Below are 20,407 nucleotides of genomic sequence, written 5' to 3'. Positions count from 1 at the left end.
GTAAAATGCATGTGGTGATGTTGATGGATAGTAGTGCTTTGTAAACTCTGAAGACATACACGTTGTATCTACTACACTTAAGTCATATGAAGAATGGAGTGGAGCACAAATGGAACAGAGAGTCTAACATGTATAATTCCAGACAAATTCAAGGTTCCCCCATGCAGGCAACAACTAGTATGCAAAAGAACTTCCGTGAAACATGTGCACCGATGAATGGTGATGGGAAAATGTTCACTATGATAGTTATGAATGAAGACCAAGAGAAAATGAGGGAACAGAGAAGGAGGCTCCCGGTCCAGCCCTTGGGATATGTCATGTCCACGAAAGCTATTTTTAGACGAGCGGAAGTCTTCCGAGACGTCCGCATGCAGGCCAACCTCGGTCCGATGTTTGAAAGAAAATATATTTACATCAGCCTTGCACGTGCGCCATCATTTTTTCTTTTCACTAAGAACCTGAGAGCGAGGCAAGACTGCGTGCGGACGTCTCAGAAGACAGACTTCCGCTAGAACAAAGACTTCCGCTCGTCTAAAAATAACTTTCGTGGACATAACATATCCCGGCCAACGCCTTGAGCCTCCCTCTCTGTCCCCTCATTTTCTCTTGATGAAGACCTAGAGAGGTCAGAGAGACCAAAGCCGCAAGCATATAGACTGTACGAAACGCAAAGATAAAATACATTTGAAGGAAAGTATAAACTCTGTTTGCTACTCTAAGAACCTCCAGGTGCTATGTGAAGCTGAGAAGAAGTTGTACATGTATGTGTCAAATATTATTATTTGCATTTAAGATATACCAGTGCGCATAGAACAACTTCTCACTGGAAAACTTTGAAATCAGTTGACAGGCGCATGTGGATACGTTGCTGTTTCGGTTGGCAAGAATGCAAAGCAAAATGATATTTTGCCATATTACACTGATGACCTATTGAACAAATGCAACAAACTACTAAAACCATTAAACGAGTTGAGACTTTCACTAGTTAGGTCACTCAAGTTTGAAAAGGTAGGCCCCGGCAAGGGTCTAGAGATGCTGTACTGTCATTGTTGTACGAGCATGTCTGGCTCAATCACAATGGGGCATCGAGGAGCAGGTCATGAGATCAGGAAAAAATGAGGAATAGCCTGACAACGAACAATGTTGTTGGTGACAACATTGTTGATGGCGCTACATTACGGCATTGGAAATAATTTCCCAAGTTTTATAGTCTAAGTGATGGTCAACAGCCAAAGCGACACTGCAGGAGAATGATTCCGACGAAGAAAAAAGACTGGATTTAGATGAATTCATGCCTGGTGGTTGGAAAACGAACTTGATTGTGAACCTGTATACACTGCGAGTAAATTCATTCCTTTGTGAGAGAAAACCCGAGTGATGCCATTTTCTTCAACAGAGAATCCCTTTAACAGTTTCAGAAAATAACGTAAGCACACAGAAAGAAACCCCAGGCTACTTGAAAATTGTTCCGGGCGAGTAAAATATCACTTAATAATGAGAAAGAAATTGAGGAGTGTTCAATTCAAGAGAAAAACAGCAAAACTGAGAGACATTCAAAAGAAGTTTGGTATGTATTATGTAATATACGGTACAATATATGTCCCCATACATAACGTAGCTACCTCCCTCTTCTTCATAACCGCTGTACACGTGCAACTGCACAGACAAGATGCCGGCCTTTTTCTAAGTAACCTTCATTGCTGATATGTATGGAATTAGGAACTGGTTATACCGGTATAAAAGCTATCACCTTTGTTGAACTTTTTGTATGGTTCTATTTTGGGGGGTACAGGGATGGCGCAGTGGTGAGACCACTCGCCTCCCACCAATTGCAATATGGCGAGAGTTCGATTCCTAGACTCGGCGTCATTTGTGGGTTGAGTTTGCTGGTTCTCTACTCTGCACCGAGAGGTTTTTCTCCGGGTACTGCCGGTCTCTCCTCTCCTCAAAAGCCAACATTTGATTTGCGGCGTTAATTTGTTGATTTCAGAGTTTACAGTGCCCCCAATTAGTGCTCCAGCGCTAGAAGACTGGACACTTAAATTCGGTTCTTTTCTTTTCCTTTCAGTGAAAGAGAAAAGAAAATGTTAAACTTTCTGTACTCTCCGTACAATGCATTTGTTTGCACTTGTCTACATTATCAGTTCATTAGCTTTCGTTTTTTTTCAAGTGTTCAAATGACCCAGAATTTTCGGTTAGCTATGGTTTGCGAGAACTGTTGAACTCATTTCCGGCACTTTCATCTCCCGCCCCACCCCCCTCCCTCTTCCCCCCAATCCCTTCTTGACAGCGGTGTTTTATACTCCATACCTTCTTTTCAATTCAGGAAATTCAAATGGTTGTTATCGCAAAGTGCAGAGACAAATTATATATCGAGTCATTCTTATCAGGCATTTTTCAAATGGAATGCCTAATTCACTAAGTTTCTAACTGAGGGAGTGATTCATGTTCTCGGTGAAAGGCTAACGGCTCAAAACAACAGCTTTTGAATTGCACGTAGGCATAAATATTACATACAGCATTTTCACAAAGTCCGTAACTAGGGACTTCCGATGTCATATTTCGGCAGCTTAGTTACGTATCTGTCAACTTCAATAGTCTTGTGTTAATTATTTTCCCTCGATCGTGAGCTTATCAGTTCCTTGTACGGTAAACGTATAACCATGGGAAATGCCGCATGTGTTTCTTGTAAAAATGAATTGCAAACTGACGCACGGCCCCGATAATTTAATTAAAAGCTCCAGTCACTATGCCAGTGAGATCTAGAAACCAGTGCTCGAATCAGCAACTAGTATAGATATGTTTTTCAGTACCACAGAAACTAGGATGCGGGCTGGACCGTTCTGCTTCGTTATTCGCGTTAAGTTATAGACAGAGAAAAGCTATTAGTGGCTTTTATCATGGGTTGCGTATAAATTAATACAGCTTTGTTCCGTCGCGGTTCAGTGATCCTCGTATCAACATCTGTCCTATCGAGTCCTAACAGATCCGAGCATGATGTTACGGCGTTCAAGCTTTCATCCAGCGGCAGAGACATTACTTATTCGATTAATGTCAATATTTTGATTACCTTACGAGTTTGCTAAACGTTATTCGCTCACAATGCAAGATTCCAACCAAGAAATCTAACAAAACCACAGCATGAAATGTGCCCATAGCCTAAACCTTTTTGGGTCGTTTGTGATATGAAAGCCTTCAAACGTCAGATTTTTATCTGTTCAATTTCGTACAAAGGCCACAATAGACACGGAAGAGCATTCGCCAGTATTCGAAACATCGCTGTTCTGTATCTCAAGTTTGGCTTTGTTTGTGCGCCGGCAACCCAATTATGCCATAGGTGGTTGCATCGATCGATTTTATCGATTGCGGTCTCGCTTTTAAATTGAGAAAGGCTTATCTGCACACTGACCGCAAGGCCAAAAAGATTGTCACAAAGTCAATCTTTTTTGTTAGCGTTTTAGCCATTATCACTCGAGACAACTGTGCGTCCACAAAAGATTTCGCTCCTGGACTTAAATACACAGTTTTCAACAGTTTTCACATCTAAGCTTTGGTGTTTACTTTGACAGAGCGAAGGTTCAGCATTAAGTAGTTTGCCACCAGAGCGGAGTGGAAACCAGACTTTTACAGGGAATGATTGAAAAAACGACAAGAGGGGAAGTGAATTTTTGCGATTTCACAGATCGCTCTTCAGATTTTGCAAGGCTAGTTTAAAACCTGCGAGGTAAGTGGATTACAGCTTTGCTGAAACTCTCCTTTCGATACTCTTGTGTAACGAAATCGAGTTAAATTGAAATGTGTAAACTCTGGCCCACATTGTTTATACCTGTTTATTATAAACAAAAGCCGAGTCCTTTGCACTTAAGAGGGCTATTGTGTAAACAGTACGAAAATACTACTGAGGTCAGAAGTTGGGAGCGCAAAACTTATGACAATTCGTTTCTCCAATCTCGGTAACTGAAATTAAATCACGCTCATTCGAAGTCCCCCTATCGGGACTTCGCTAACTACCGCTAACTAGTACAACGAATGATTACGGGACTTATTCTATATCACACCTGGGGGACACATTACCTCTAACAAACACCTGGGAGACACATTACCTCTAACAAATTATTTATTTGCATCTGAAATGTCTGAGCTGTATCTCAGCGATACTTTAATTTCTTAAAGGGCTAACTGCCTGTATCAATGCATTCACTTGTCTGTTTAATGCTAGAGTAAGAGTGTTAAAATCGTCCGTCGATCGATCTTTCGTAACACCATTAAAACCTTCGGCGACGTGGAACGAAAACGAGAACACTGAGTGCAATCAAACATGCTTAAGACCTAAGGATTTGGCACCTACCCACTCTTGACGCCTTTTTTGCTAAAGTAAACTATTTGTTTCGCGCTTATTATTAGTGAACCGTAGAGAATACGAAAGTACAACACGAAACGCGAAAATGAAGTGAAAAATTGATAAACGTATATATTGGCAACAATGACGTACACGGTGACGTTTTCGTGTTAATAAATTCTAGGAAATCAAAAATCTTACTGATGGATTTTATAGTCGACCGCAGGGTGAACGAAGTAGTTCAATGTTTCTAATTATATGCGTATGACCTCACTTGAGACAAAACAAAACAGTACCACCCTTAACTGACTGAAATTCATGTAGTGCTTACACTTGAAAGGCACTTATGCGTTGGAAACCAGTGTTATAACAAAAGTACTTACGCTTTGGATTTTAATTGTCGTTATTGCTAATAGAGGAAGCTAGAAGGTTAATCTGTTAGTGTTTGAAGGCCTTTTTCGCGATTGCAAAAGTAAGTGTTAACGGAAAATATGATTTTTGAATTTTTCTGCAGCGGAGTAGATTTATAGAAGTTAGAAATCTAACCAAGAAGATCAAGATTGGCTAAGGGCCACTGACACGCACAACAGTCAAAATTAACTATTTACTTCTGCAGTGGGTTCGACACCTGTGTAAGAGATTTGATACAATCTTAAGGTTTCTTCGAAAACGCAAACAACGACTGGTCTTGTTTCTCGAGAAGGCAGTGATTCGTCGTCGTGTTTTGACGTCCCCATTATTTCAGAGCTGGGAGAGGACGGAATACCAAAATATAAAACGTTCTTGCCGATTATTTTATGCCTTCTCTTTCTTCGTTGCTTTGATATTATACCAGAAGGCGGTGACTCGTAAAAGGTACCCCATGTAACTAATTTTTGACTAAGTAGCATTAAATGTAACTGTTTTGTGACTCTGAAACATATCTTAAATTTTATTCATACAGGGTCATTAATTACAATTTAACTGTTAAATAATAGATCAGCGAATCGGTAGCTGGCAACGCAAGCAATCGTTTTGCGCGTTGCGGATTAAGCAAAAAAATTGCAATTTTTCAATATGTTAGTTTACAAAATTTCCAAATGAGAAGAAATGAGTATGATTCCGAACTTCTGTTGCTTCGAGGTATTTGAGTTGCGATTCTGGCCGGAAACATAAATCAAAATACTCCGCCTCAGATTCAGTGTTTTGGATCACGAAGCTGCTGAATTTACAACTGAAAGTCAGGAAGCTGTCAGGAAAAAACCCACACTGGAAAAACTAGTAAGTCTTGTCGAGGGAGCTTTCCTTCCTAAGTAAGAAGAGACGTTCGAAAGCTGTTGTGCACGTCGAAGTATTCCTCAATTCTATATGCATAAAATTGCGTATAGAAAAACTTTTTAAGCTACATTCAGAATTTTTCCAACCAGATCGAGAAGCATAAGACTATGTCTGCGTATCATGAGAAATAGTTTTAAGTTTAAGTTAAAAATTATTGAAATACTCTTATTTTTCTGATGCATCAATTCTTGTTTAGTTTCGAAACTGTTATGTTGGTAAACTTGCACAACACGTAATGAACAAAACGCCTGATCGATGCTGGTGTATTTCTTGTAGATTCGCTCTCATGATTCTTAAACCGTGACAAGACTTGTTCTGATTATATCACATAGCAACTAAGTTATTCGGAAACTGACTATTAAGTTTGCTTTAATACCAATTACTAGGTTTCAAGTCGATGCAAAAGCGGTATATTAATTTCCTTAATTGACGTTCTTAACTGAAAAACATTGCCTTGAAATAAATTAGACATAGAACGCAGGTTTAGATCCTAGTTTATAGATACTATTATGATTATTTATTTGTAGAAAGTAATTCAGTCGTAAATCGAAATTCCGCCTGTTTGTATGATCTTACAAATTTTGACGAAAGCAGGGAGTTTTCTGTTTTTCAGTCATTTTTATTACTCCACAACGGAGCCACGGGGGTCTAATGACCAGCTCCCACGAAGTCGAGTATAGTTCGTTAGTAAATTAAGCATCCGAACTTGAAATGATCGTGAGGTTATAGCTTCGATTTCTTTCAGGAGCCCTTAGATATTTTCCAAGGCCGACTATCCCAGAATTTCGGTAGGAAAAAATACATCATTTTGTTGATACATGAAAAAAGACAGAAATAAAGACAGGGTCAGCGTTCTCTCACAGAGCTCCTACACTATGGAACGCCCTGCCAGACGATATTAGGCAAGTGGAACACCTACAAACGTTTAAGTCTAAACTGAAAACTCATCTATTTAGGCAGTTGTAGTTTTTTTTTTTCTTTGATTTTTACTAATTTTTATTCTGTTATCCAATTGATTTTATATTTACATTACCATTATTGTAAAGCGCCGCTGGATCTTTGAGAAGCGCTGCGCTATATAAGTTATGTATTATTATTATTATTATTATTATTATTATTATTATTATTTATCGGGGTTAACGTTTATCAACTTCGAGAAAGTAACATTAGAAACTATAATAAAACTATTCGTGATTTTTATACGAAGAGAATCCATTCTTTTTTATATGAACTTTCAGGCTGAGACTCCGACATCAAATTTTAGGAACATACACGGACTTAAGGTCAGTTTAGAACGGCTATTTTGCTTATTTGTAAAACTGTATTATAACAAGACAATTAACTCAAATACTTTAACGTTTTTAACATAAACAATGTGGTTTTCTTATTGCGTGATACACTGAAGAACTATGATCTTTATAGTCGAAGTTAGTATACCACACAACTTTAAGAACATGTTAAGAACGTTTCCAGCCTCAAATAACAAAAAATAAGAAATTTTGCAAAATCACGGGTTTAATCAGAAGTCGAATTTATCAAGTCGTGCATTCTCATGCAATAAGGCACGTTCGCTTGATAAATCATCTTTAATTAATAACCAAATCATTTAAAGACTTTAATTATAATGATGATAAGTCTTTTCGTCCATGAGGATATGCAGAGAAAACTTTATAACAGCGAGATAACTTTATAACAGCAACTCACTTCATATTAAAAGTTGAACTATGAGTAATGCGCATGTTTCGTAAACGAGTGTTTTGTTACCTTCTTGAAATTATTTCGGGCTGTCATGTAGGAGATAAAAATTGAATAATCAAGACTCATTGTCCTGACCAAAGAGCAAATGAATTTCTTATCAGGAATTTGAGAATACTTTAGTTGATTTCGGCAGAAAATTACACAAATTTAAGCAACCTGATTATGAAGTTATTTGTCGCTCTTGGTGGATAGTTGAGGTGTTTCAATTGAAAGTAGCCCGCACTTTCAAGTTTGAAATACCACAAAGTGTATACCATAAGGAATAAAAGAAAATGTAAAAACGACGTATGACACAGTTTGAAAGCGTTTTTGTCAGAAAATATCTTTGTTTATTTTATGGTTGTTTATTTTTGTATGTTTATCTTCCAATTAAAGATATGCTATTGTAGTATGAAACCAACGAAAACTCGGCCAAATTCGATTCAATCTTTTAGACGGCTTAGGTTTACTGTGCTCTAAGAGGTCGTGATATCTTCATCCTTGGAAATCCAGGGACAGTAGTCACTCGAGAGGGCGAAAAAGCGACGAGAACTTTCCGAAGTCGTCAATTTTTCCCCCAAGGCAATGCCCCAAGGTCTCCGAGGTTGTATTATCTCTTAACTCAAAGAAGTAAGAAGAAATAAATTGGACCGAGAGCCGTCGAATTTGACGCGGACGGAACATGCGTTATTAACAAGTAAATATCTTTTTTTTTAATATTGTTTACCAAACTTTTGATAGTCGAATATTATTTTATGTGGTTAAACGTTGCTTCGGTAGGAATTTCTTGCTTTAGCATTTACTTAAGAAAATATTCAAATTATCAGATAAAGAAACTTATAGGTTGTACTATTGCGCGAAATGTACAGTTTGGTTTTCTGATACATAAGTTTCCTAGCCGAATCATTCAGTCAAGACGAGGCTGGTGACATTTTACACAAGATTCTTATTTGCAGAAGAATGCCTTACAAAGTCGTTTGTAATTCTTTACAAATGCTGAAACATTTTCTTTAAGGATTTTAAGGTAAACAAGAGTTTCCGGAAACCTAACGAACCACGGACCCGTTTCCCGACAGTCCCGACAACTTTTCGGGCCCGACTGAACCTGTTGTGAATCCGCTTGTTCTAAAAAGCTTTCTCTTTTAGTGAATTTTCAAGGTAACGTCAAGCAAAAAAATTGATGAAAATTGATGACTTAAAAACTCTCCCTTGTTAACATACAGAGGGAATTGCAGGAATGGTTTTAGCGTTCGTTCAAATTAATCCGGTACAAAACCTGAGTTCTCGCGAATTCGGATTGTTTGGTATAAAGTCTAATCCACAATGTTACTTGTCGTCCGGAATACTTAGTTGAAGCCAAAACTTCAATTTTGTCCTTGTGTGCCCCTGGGTCATAATTCAAAACATCACCTGGTGGGCCGGCAGTGCTGTAGATTTTTCGAGATAAAATAGTTTCATTAACTTTCCTAACCTGGATTTCGCGGCAGTAGTTTGTTACCGGTTTAGCGGTCACTTTGAGTTATTTTTAATAGACCTTAAGAATACTCGCGAAAGGACTGATTCATTGGATGTATCCCAAAGTGGAAAAACAAAGATGCTATAAATAATATCGATTCGATTGCAATATGTTATTACCATCAAACGACAATTACACTGAAGCCAAGGATGTTTTTTTACAACGGACTCTCAAGTTGTTACTGAATTTTAACTTACTCTTAAGTATTTCATTTGAATATTTGACCTAAGTATCTTACCCAACTTATAAAGTATTAACGTTTTTAAAAACCATCTCTCACATTTCACCATAGTTTGAGGAGTTCGTATTGTTCAAACCACTCAACAGTCATCAAATTGCCATTAATAATTAGGTATTCATCCACAAGCTTGGCGATGGACACCTGCCGTTTCTTTTCATTGTGCATGCGTTAGTTTCAGCCTGAGATTTGAGCACAGTTTCCCAAACAGTTTTGAATAGTTGCTTAACTTTGCCCCTGTCACATGAAAGAGGAGAATCTTAAGCTATTTTATATCATCTTCATAATGTCTGCAGATAAAGTTTGGGGTTTACCTCAATATCTATACTGTGCACTGTTTTGAACTGTGGAGTAGGCTCAGAGGAAAATTATCCATTGTTTACTTAAATTACCAGAGCCACGGAGCCACAGGCAGAATTATACGTCGCCATTAAGCAACCAAGTCTGCGTAAGTTAAGAAAAGCGCTTAGCCTAAGGGCAGGAATGAGTACTTTTAAAGCACACATTTAATTGTGCAAGCTACACGGTGAACTCGTTTTTCCAAGTTTCTACAATCACAATTTTTTCTTCATTTAGCGCCGCGGATTTCGAAAAGCAAAACCGCAATGATTTATAGATCGATTATGCCGACGTAAATTGGAACCAGTCCAAGTTTTAAAGTGACTGCTGTCATTTGAAATCGCTTCGTGCTGCGAGGCACAATATCGTCGATAGTTTGCAAGGTGGGACATAAGTCTCCTTCAGTCTGGCAAGTCTGTATCAAAGAACTAGGAAACGTGCAAGGGTAAATTGAATCAACAATGCGGAAACCACTTCCAGTAAGCGGTTCGGATAATCTCTGGATCCATCAAGTTTTGTGAGGTGAATAACTTCCACATTGTCCACAGTCTGTAATATATCAACCGTAAGTGAGGAATTTTAAAAGAACTTGCATCAAATATGAAGACTTGGGTTATGAAAGAATTCGACACATTTTCTTCCTAAGCTTTTGGAATTTTTTTGAAAGTTAATTTTCACTGAGGTGCTTTGGCTGGCAAGGCTGCCTTAGCGAAGGTGCTAATAGTGTATGTATAGCTAAAGGAAGGAAATGTTCATTAGTTGATTAGGTGACAAATAGCAAGCCAGGAGACGTTATAAGGGTAGAACTAAACGCTTCTAGTTCTAACTTCTTCTACAAGGTTTAATGTTCATCATATTATCAGGAAATATTTACTATGACCTTGTTCTATCAATTTTTAAAACATAGGCATTTTCAGCGAAAGTAATTCAATTGAATTATCAAGTATAAAATTATGAAACTGAAACTGGAAAATTCCTTGAACTGATTGCAGTCTAGGGCTCGTTCCTTGCTACAAGTTATAATTAGTTTTCTTATGCACTGAAATGAGAATCTGCAGCCTTCAACATTGAACTGTGCTGCATCGATATATATCATAAAGGTTTTGAAGATGCAAAGAAAAAAATTCTGTAGTTTCTATTCTGAATATGTGAGAAGAACTTCTAGGCTTCGTCAACAACGAAGAAAAGAAGATAGCTGTTAAAACTGAGCGAACGTCAAGAACAATTCTCACGCGTGCCTTTTCGAATGTCAGTGTCAATGTAAGGTCGGTGAAAGGATTTGAAATAGCTGGATCCATCATTGATTTAAGCAGTAAGCAGCCTATCGAAGCAGCTCATCATGATCATATATTGAAAAGTAGTGGGAAACTATATGCCAAATCAACCTGTTCATAAAGCTGAGGTTAGTCTGCTACCTGTTCCCACTAAGTGGGACTCCAGCCAAGATTATTCCTCAAAGCTTCCGTCTCGAAGGGAAACCCAAAAAACCGCAGCTCATAGGCGCTAAAACACCCTGTTTGGTGTTTTTCATTGAATACTACAATAAGCTACGAAATGGATGATAATTGTACTTATTATTGCATCCAGTTTCTCAGTCTGGCCAGGTTTGACACGGAGCAGCTTGTAAAGTCGGCAAGCAAACGAAATCAATTGTGGTTTCTTTCTGTTGCGACCACTTCTCTCAATACATTTTCCCGAGTAAAACAGTTGTCAACTGTATTTCTTTTTTCCTGGAAGTGGACTGAAAAACAGGTGGTAATTCTTCTGTTGCCTCGTTTAGCACTCGTTCATCGCAAAAGAGAAATAACTTATGTGCTGAAAGGAATTGAAACGATGGCACGAAGCAGATCGACCATCCTTCCTTCATCATGAAATTCGAAGGATGAGCCGATTAACTTGCCCACTAAAGTAATTTATATATTATTTTCAGTCAATTTTGAGGGGTTCAGAACGGAGGGTCAGTAGGGGGTCAGTAGGGGGTCAGTTGACCGGGGGTCAGTGTTTTGTCGTAACCCAAAATCCTTCGCATTCTTTTGGCTGGCGTTTACTCTGCACGGCACAATCCTTTCACAAACGCAGAATGTTTGAAGGCCTAATGATCCAACAATGGAAACCTGCTCTAAACAAACAAATTCATTGCTACATAGCGAAACTCTTCCTTTCGGGAATTACCTGATAGACATAAATACACAATCACGCGGACGGTCAAACTACCCTGAAAGATGGCTTAACGCCGAAAACGTTCGGTGTTTTACTTTTTAAGAATTTTTAGCCTTGTAAATATTCAATTTTGACCATAACCCTAAGTGGGTATAGGCAAGGCACTCTCCTTCGCCATGTCACACAGTCACGAGCAGCCACTGTTGCCTCGCTCCATGAGACAAAACCAATGCTGTTCTTTCTTTTTCTACGGTTCTCCGCCAAGTCTCTTTCGGTCTGCCACGACTTCTTATTCCCTCTGGGGCTCAAGTCAATGCTGTTTTGGGAAATTTATTTGGATCCATTCTGAGAACGTGGCCGATGAACTTGCATTGCCGCCGGAAGATTTCCTCACTGATGGCGCTGATGGTAGCCCGGTTTCGATTCTCCTCATTTGATATTTTCATAGGCCAATAGATCTTCATAACCCTTCTCAGACTTTTATGAAGCAATACGTCTAGCTTGGTCGAATCTCTTTTAGTCATACGCCATGTTTCACAACCGTATAACAGGACATATAATATATACCGTATAACGTTGGTTCTTCTGTAAATATTACTCAATTATATTACTAATAACGACCTTAGCTACTACAAATTCGTTCACCGCAAGCGGTTTAACTGACCATGGACCCATTCATTATCATAACGCTTTTGTCAAAACTTCTTCAACGATCCACAAATACCAACGCAGTCCATTGATACTCCTCTCATTTTCGGAACAGCCAAGTTTCAATAAATTCGATTTCTTTTGCTAGAGATCACTAGCTGTTAAAGAGGTCGAGCATGGTGACCATCGAAGTAACCGGGGAACAAATCAAGAGGCCTTGGCCTTTGAAAAGGCGTTACTATGACAGATGGAAAAGGCTGGCGAAGACCTCTTCCAGAATATTGTTAGTACAAAAGCTCTTTCTGTGGGAAACCATTTTCATCAGTGATGGGGAAATCACTACTCTCCCAAATATTTGCGTTTTCACTTAAACAAAAGTTAATTTAATTTAATTTGAACCATACGAGGCTAGTCCACCTTAGTGATATACCACACAAAGGATGACCACAATACCAGGAATTCCATCCCCGAGGAATTGGAAATTCCATAACAATTCACTTATTATCGGATTCCTTGTGTTTACTTGGTATGTCGATGGTTTGTCTGTTACGTCATCGCTTACCACCATTTTGATCGACAAAAGTAGCAAACCAGGCATGAAAGCCACAGATAGCCAATGAAATGCTAGCTCTGGATGGCGCAATTTTCAAGTTGCATGATTACGTGATATGTGTATGTTGCTCAGTTTTGCTTAATAGACTTTATTCGTACTCTCACGGTTGGACTGGAACGAACATGCGATGAAGGCTCGTGAGGGGGAAATAATTTGCACCTGAAAAGATTTCCCCGGATCAGCCTCTCCTTCATGCTCGTTTCCAGTGCAACCTTGAGAATATGAATTGGTCCAATTACGACAGGCTTTCTCGATGATTTTTCATGTCTATTATTTAACAATTATTCGCCGAAGGCGAAGTGATTATCGGTGAATATTCACCGAGACGAAGTCAACGTGAATATTCACCGATAATCACTGAGCCTGAGGTGAATAATTGTTTTAGTATAAATACACAGGTGATTATTTCAAAAAAGAGAAAAAAAAACATTTCAACGCAAAATCATCTTCACTTAAAGTGGCAAAATGACTACTGGCAGCCATTTTGTCCGTCGAGGTGATTCTCGGCTGATAATCCGAGATAGCGAGCCAATGAGAGCGCGCGATATTATATAATCACCTGTGTATTTATACTAATAATAAGTAATCGCATGATTTTGCTCATGCAATTTGGAATAAATAAGCTGACTCGAAAAATTTTTCAAATACTACAAATTGCACTCACCCTACGTGTTCGTGTAATTGAAAACAATTACTCTAGCCCATTTACTCCAAATTGCACTCAAAATCATGTGATAACCTATACTAAAAGTTTATTTTAAAAGTGTTAAATTTGGTTGTTATATTTATGAACTGGGTCGGCTGTATTTGAAGTTAAAGCAAACAAATAATTCGTAGGTCTTGGATTGTTTTGAATTTTTAATAGATTACTGTCACTTTATAGGAACGTAGTCAATTTGAAATCAAGGAAATTAAAAAAGCGGTTTGCGTCTGTTACATCATGAAGAAATCGCAATAATGAGAAGTGAAATAATATTTGGAAAAGAAAAATTAATTTTATAGAATGGAAGAATAAGAATGATCGAATTGAAAGGGTATGTTGAAAAATTGATTTTTCTCTCTCTCACGACAAAAAAGTAATACAACGAATAAAGGAGTGATCAACACCAACATAAAAACATAAGAAATTGAAGAATTTGGTTATGTTTGTTTTCAAGACAAATCGTAAAATGATAATTGGATAGAGACGTATCGTTTCTCTGAAATTACCGGTTGCGTGCAATTGATTTCCTCTTTTAGGAGAAAGAGTTTACTTAACTTGAAACTCGCGGCAAGAAGTGTCATTTACTATTCCAGAAAGGAAAATCAATTTCCAAGTTAACGCTGACAGATCCTATTTTGGCTTTATACAGAAAACAGTTGGCCATGGAGAGAAGAGCAGTGGAGCTTCGACGAGTCGCCTCTGTGATATTTTTGCTTATAAACTTCGGGGTCATTGTATCTGAAAGTGTGGTTATCGGTAAGTGTTGTAAGCTGTTTTAACAAAGCTCAGCCAGGTTTAAAAAATGATTGCTACAAATAAGCCAAAAGCTCGCCAGAGCTTCCTACGAATCGATCACCTTTTAACCTCCTTTGATTCATAGTTAAGAGAGAATTGGCTGCATGAGGGTCGATCATTTGTCACGATTGTAGATCTCTAATCGTTAACAATGTAACGCAGTTATATCGGAATCCAATTATTACCAACCTACAGTACCGCGTATTTCAGGAAAAGATTACATTTGCTTTTCAAGTACGCAGGTGCAGGAATGGTGCAGTGGTGAGAGCACTCGCCTCCCACCAATGTGTCCCGACTTCGATTCCCAGACCCCGGCTTCATATATGGGTTGAGTTTGTTGCTTCGCTACTCTGCGCCGAGAGGTTTTTTCTCGGGGTACTCCAGTTTTCCCATCTCAGCTCCTTAAAAACCAACATTTGACTTGACTTACGTTAATTGTTGATTTCAGTTTAGAGTGTCCCCAATTAGTGCTCCAGCGCTAGAACGACTAGACACTTTATTCCAATAAAGTCCCTTTCCTTAACTAAATGAGAATTCTCTATAGACCTTGCTGGAAAGAACACCTCTAATAACATTTATGTAAGTGACCAAACATCTTTTTTAATTATGGACTTGCGTCGGAACTATCACACCCTTCAGTCTTTGTACAAACGTGTTTGAAATGCTTAGCTGGAGTCAACGGAATGTTGGCGCCTAAATATTAAATAAATAGGAAAAGTGACTACTCAGTTGTCAGGGGTTTCTATTTCTACTTAACGCAGAGGCTTAAAAACGATAAATCGATTGTGAAACTTGCGTTTACTTTGGCCTTCGTGTACTTGCAATTGATTGTCTGCGATTTTTGCGTGTGATTGGCCAAGGCATTTCACTGCTTTCAAAAGTTTCGGTCTTACCAAATTTGTTTAAAACAACTCAGACGCTTTGACGTTATTAATTAATTAATTTATTTATTTATTTATTTATTTATTTATTTATTGTTTATGCTTTTTAGACGATCCTCAATCCACCGTAATATGCATCGCGAATAAAACGTCGCGCAACGTGACATTTGAAATGGATATCGGTGCTGGTGTATTTACGTCTTTAAGTGACTCATCTAGCAGCGTGGCGAGCTGTGTTCGACAAGCCTGCAACAGGCGGGCAGGTGATGTGGCTTTCCTGGTGGAAAAGAACTGTTACATGGTACGCTGTCACTCCAAGACTTCCTGTCGAACAAAAAAACCTGATACACCCAGTGCATTCATAGTTTCCATCACTCCGTACACGTGGTTCGGTAAGTTCTCACCTCAGGGGAGGCTTAGAGCCCTTGGGTATTGGTCCCCTATAAATCAATTATTTACTTGTTGAGTCACCGCCGTTGCATTGGTGGACGAAAACAATAAATCGGATTGTCAAGGTATCGGGAAGTATAACTCGTTAAATAGGGGTTTAGTTGCATCAACCTCCTTTCCAATACATTTTACTGTGGGTGGGGTCTAGAAATTCGTTCGTTATCCGGAGATATTCTTATTTAGAAATTCGTGATATCGAGGTTCAATTACGAAATTTGAAATTTGTTATATCGGGGCTTCGTTGTTTCGCGTTTCTTCTCTTAGACTACACATTTTACTGTAGACGGGGTCAAGAATTTCGCACCTAACACACTGTATGTATTGAGTGCATCCTTATACAGAGGTAAACCCATCGTTCGTGGACCACCTAAAATATAAACTCAAGTAATTCAGTTTGCAACCTGTCTCTGGAGAGACTTGTACATGAGTGGTGTAAGGCATAATCGCTGGTGAACGAACAAAAGGAGCTAATGACAGGTTTCTTGTTTTAGTCCACTAACGTGAAGACCACCACTTCAGTGACGCTACAAGTTAAGGATGATGCCTACTATTGTTATTGCGCATACGTTCTGCGCATCTCCAGATACTCGGATTTCCTATCGGTAGTGCTTACTAATGCAGGGCTATTTTTGCGCGGTTTAAATTTATGCGGAGAAAGCAGACCTTAGCGAGTGCTCTTGGTATCCAAAAAGAAAATTGGGGGTAACTATTCATTTTTCAGAGATAATTAAGCTTTAATTTGGAAATTCACGTTGCTTTTTATTTTAAAGCTTTGTGCTAATCTTGTTAATTAATTATCTTTGAAAACTGCGAGGTTACCCCCAATTTTCTTTTTGGATTTTAATAACACTTGCTGAGATCTGCTTTCCCGCATATTCATAAAACCGCGCAAAAATACCTTTGAATTAGTAGTCACCGTCCTCAACGTATGTTAATTTTAGCCACTCCAATAGACCAAATTTCTTCCACCATTCACAATTTATGCAGATTCAAAATATAAAACAAGTTATTTGATATCATAATCATACATGCACTTTCCTACGCTGTTTTCTCCATTTTCGAAATGGCAAACTTAACCACAGTAAAGAGTTCAATAATCAAAAGCTTGGGTTTTGCTTCGAATGGAAAATCGGAGAAAACTACTGGGAGTTTCAGTTGAACCGGATAGAAGGACGATATCTTCCTCTTTTTGGAGAGCTTATGATCGTTCAAAGGTAATTTCATCACCGTGACAGCTAACTAAGAATTGAAGTCACATGTCAAAAAACAAACCAGCCAGCTTCAGAAAATTGTTTGGTGCTGCAGCAGCCCTACAACTGACCTCAAAATGCTGGAAATTGCGCCATTTCGAAAATACTCGGATTCCAAAGCTACAAAGTGTCTATAGGCCTTTTAATATATAATACTTCGCAAGTTATCTAAACTTAACCTGAGCGTAAAAATCTTGAAATTACTCAGCAATGAAACCTGATAACCATACGTTGTGAAGGAAAAGGAAAAGCGAGTGAGTTAAATTAAGAGGTAAGTGGCAAATCAAACTTGTTCTTCATTTACCAAAACGATTGTTTCTAGATGCTGCTCCTGTGTTTGCCAAGACCTCGAAGGTGCTTCAAGTAAAAGAGAACAATCAGCGGGGTCAGATTATCGCAAATATCCACGGACACGCTAAGAGCCGTTGGAATCAGAATGCTTCCATCAGATATACCATTATTAAAGGTAAATGACACTAGTCATTCACTTGATTTATTTCAAGATCAAATAATAAACTGTTGTAGTGAATTATTTACCGTGACTGTTAAGGTGTCGAAATTTCTCTACAATCCTTGGACGACTATAGCGTTCGCGTTCCTCCACCTTATTATCTTTTTCCAAGAAGCTGTGCTAAAAATGAAATAATCTATTTTGACGAAAGGTAGGCGCTGTGATGTAGAGGGCATTATCACGTTGGAATCCGAACCTCAGAGACGGTGATTCGAGACCTCGTTCTCAGGGCATTTTCAGCGTGGCTTTGTCCGTAATTTTGAATGTGCCACACGGAAAAGACCTTGAAAGCGACATTGGAAAGAAGAGGTGAAATTGACGATACACTCTTTCCCGCACTAGTTGTTTGAATGGGTACCAGTCACGTGCTACTGTAAGGATCCTGGACCTCAAAAATAAAGAAAGAAGGAATGCAAATAATTATGTAGTTGTAGGCATGTAATGCGTGCAGACTCAATCATTGATGCGCTGTTTTTAGCATTTGCGTTTCGTCACTATTGCCTGCCCCGTTTATCATGCTATATTGATAATTTGATATTGTTTAATTCATCTTCAATTTTTGCTTGTTACAGGAAATAATGGGGACGCGTTCAAAATCCGTCCACATCCTCTCGGGAAAAGTGCATCGCTTGTGGCATCGAAAACACTGGATCGCGAAAAAGTATCGTTTTACAATTTAACAATTCAGGCTACCAACACTGAAGAAAACAAGACGAGTATCAAAGTCTTTTCAGTCAATGTGTTGGACGAAAACGACAATGAACCAATCTTTTCACGCACAAACTATTCCGTGACAATATTCAGTAACCTCTCGGCCGGATCCGAAGTATTGAGAGTCAAGGCAACTGACCAAGACATTGGCGAAAACGCGCGCATTCGCTTTTCTCTGCTTCACTTACAATCGTTGTTCCGCATACTGCCCCAAAGCGGCACCATCTTACTAAATCAGAAAGTGCGAGTGGACCGTCAGCGCCAGTACACGCTGATAGTCGCCGCACGGAATGGCGCACACAAGAGCATTGTTAATGTCGTTGTGAGGGTGCTTCCGGTCAACGAAAACAGGCCGTTCTTCCAAAATTTGAAATACAACGTTAAAGTCTCCGAAGCACTGAAAGTTGGCAACTCGGTGACAAAAGTGTTAGCTCTAGATTTTGATTACGGTACCAACGGAGAGCTCAACTTCACCATCATCGCTGGAAACAAAACCTATTTTACAATAGACGACGAAGGTGTTGTAAGGACACGACAATCGTTGCTAACGTTAGGCGGTTTAAACTGCTCTTTGACGGTAGTTGTAAGTGATAAAGGCACGCCACCAAAACGCTCAGAACATGTAGCGGTGGTTTATATAACAATAGAAGAAATAAACAAACACAAAGTCAAATTTGACCTTCCGATTTATCATGTGGCGGTCGCGGAAAACACGCCCGTTGGAGCTACAATTCTCACTGTTCGCGCTGTTATTGGCATGAAAAAACCGAAACGATTTGAAGACATTTCCCAAGCTGAGCGACGCCTGGATAAAAGATCTAAAAGAGTTGTTTACTCGATTGGAAACGCGGAGGGTGACCTTTATTTCAGTATTGGTAGACACACAGGTGATATAAAGAGTAAAGGAGCATTGGATTATGAAAAAGTTAAAGAATATAGGTAAGTCCTGACTCAGTCTGCTCTAAAATGAGCGCAGAGTAAACTTACTCCCCCTTGAAGGAGGGAAAACACCAGATTTGAATGTCATGGTCTTCAGGACAAATATTCCACATTTACAGCTGTCAGAAGATTTTATAGGGTTAAAGGTGGAAACATTGAGGATAAGTCAAAAATTTCATAGTCCCAGCAATTCTAGAATTGGTTTCTTTTATAGAGGAAGTTCGAGCCTCTCTCTGATTGGTCTCAGTTACTGGTTACAATTCTGAACAAGAACAGATGGGACGTTTCCCATCATTCTGTGGGGCAATAACTTGGAAAAGATTGTTAACTATGCCGTTCTCTCCCGGCCCACCAACATCTGGAAGAACGAGAAATAACTCACCGTGTCTTAACGTTTTCAAAGACGGCCAATTTTGAAATTTCCTAGCATTCCTTTTTTATACATGGGAGACCCCCCTTGTTAGTAAGCCAGCAGTTTCGAACAACTGCAACGCTGCTGTTTTCAAGTTCCCTTAGTGAACTCGAGCAGTTCCAGAAAAAAAAAACGATGTAGCATCATAGGGTCCTTGGCTTTAAGGCGACAAAGCAAATAACTAGAGACGAGGTTTTTTCGCCGGTTATCGAAATAATTATTTTGTTGTCCCTTTTCTTTAGGCTGGTACTGATTGCAAAGGATACGGAGAAAAAAGACGAAAATGGTCACTTTGAGACAGGTTAGTAGTTGAGTTGTATCCGTACCCTCTGTTACAGCAGCATATTGCATAAAGTCAAAAAGGCGTCCAAACGTCTTTACATAATTCGTGTTTATAAGTCGAGGGGGTGTAGAGATTGAAGATCTGGTCACTGTCTACGTCGCCTTGATCCTTTCTTTCTTGAATATTGTTGTGTTGTATGGCACCACGCCCTTCCAGCTTATCTTTCCAAAGAGGATGAACGTATACAGAAACGGGCTCTCAAAATCATTGCTCCTGTCCTTTCATACAGAGACGCTCCTCAGTTTCTTAATTTACCTAGATTTGACGAAAGACGCAGTGAGTGAACACTTTTAAAAATATTTCAAAAGGGAGCCACTTTTTAATCATCTTCCTAAGACGAGGGTTAATTTACCCCAGCATTATACGAGAAATGCAGAAAACTATATGAAACCCAAATGCAGGACTGAAAGACTACTTTCAGCCCTACTACCGCTCACCTGTGGCTCATTTGGTTGTGCATTGGGCTGTCACGCGGGAGGTCGAGAGTTCTACTCCGCTCGGACCA

The 20,407-nt window shown here is 39.0% G+C and overlaps 1 protein-coding gene across 8 annotated transcripts in view; it reads left to right on the top strand.

Annotated features, from left to right (window-relative positions):
• Positions 1-3,369: 3,369 nt before the first annotated feature.
• LOC137993465 (cadherin EGF LAG seven-pass G-type receptor 3-like) overlaps positions 3,370-20,407 on the top strand; it is a 36,947-nt gene continuing 19,909 nt past the window's right edge. Inside the window, exons 1-8 of one of the 8 annotated variants that reach the window (XM_068839329.1) lie at positions 3,371-3,724; positions 5,462-5,599; positions 6,895-6,939; positions 14,260-14,366; positions 15,397-15,678; positions 17,309-17,452; positions 18,070-19,147; positions 19,802-19,860. In XM_068839329.1, the coding sequence (XP_068695430.1) occupies positions 14,273-14,366; positions 15,397-15,678; positions 17,309-17,452; positions 18,070-19,147; positions 19,802-19,860 (1,657 nt within the window). In that variant the 5' untranslated portion in view covers positions 3,371-3,724; positions 5,462-5,599; positions 6,895-6,939; positions 14,260-14,272. Of the gene's footprint in view, positions 3,725-5,461; positions 5,600-6,894; positions 6,940-8,045; positions 8,091-9,674; positions 10,009-10,031; positions 10,052-14,259; positions 14,367-15,396; positions 15,679-17,308; positions 17,453-18,069; positions 19,148-19,801; positions 19,861-20,407 lie in introns of those variants that run through there. The other 7 variants (XM_068839330.1, XM_068839328.1, XM_068839323.1 and 4 more) reach the window with 7 other exon arrangements.

Source organism: Montipora foliosa, chromosome 2, assembly GCF_036669935.1.
Source record: "Montipora foliosa isolate CH-2021 chromosome 2, ASM3666993v2, whole genome shotgun sequence".
NCBI classification, from domain to species: Eukaryota; Metazoa; Cnidaria; class Anthozoa; order Scleractinia; family Acroporidae; genus Montipora; species Montipora foliosa.
This window is presented reverse-complemented; position numbering and strand designations above follow the sequence as displayed.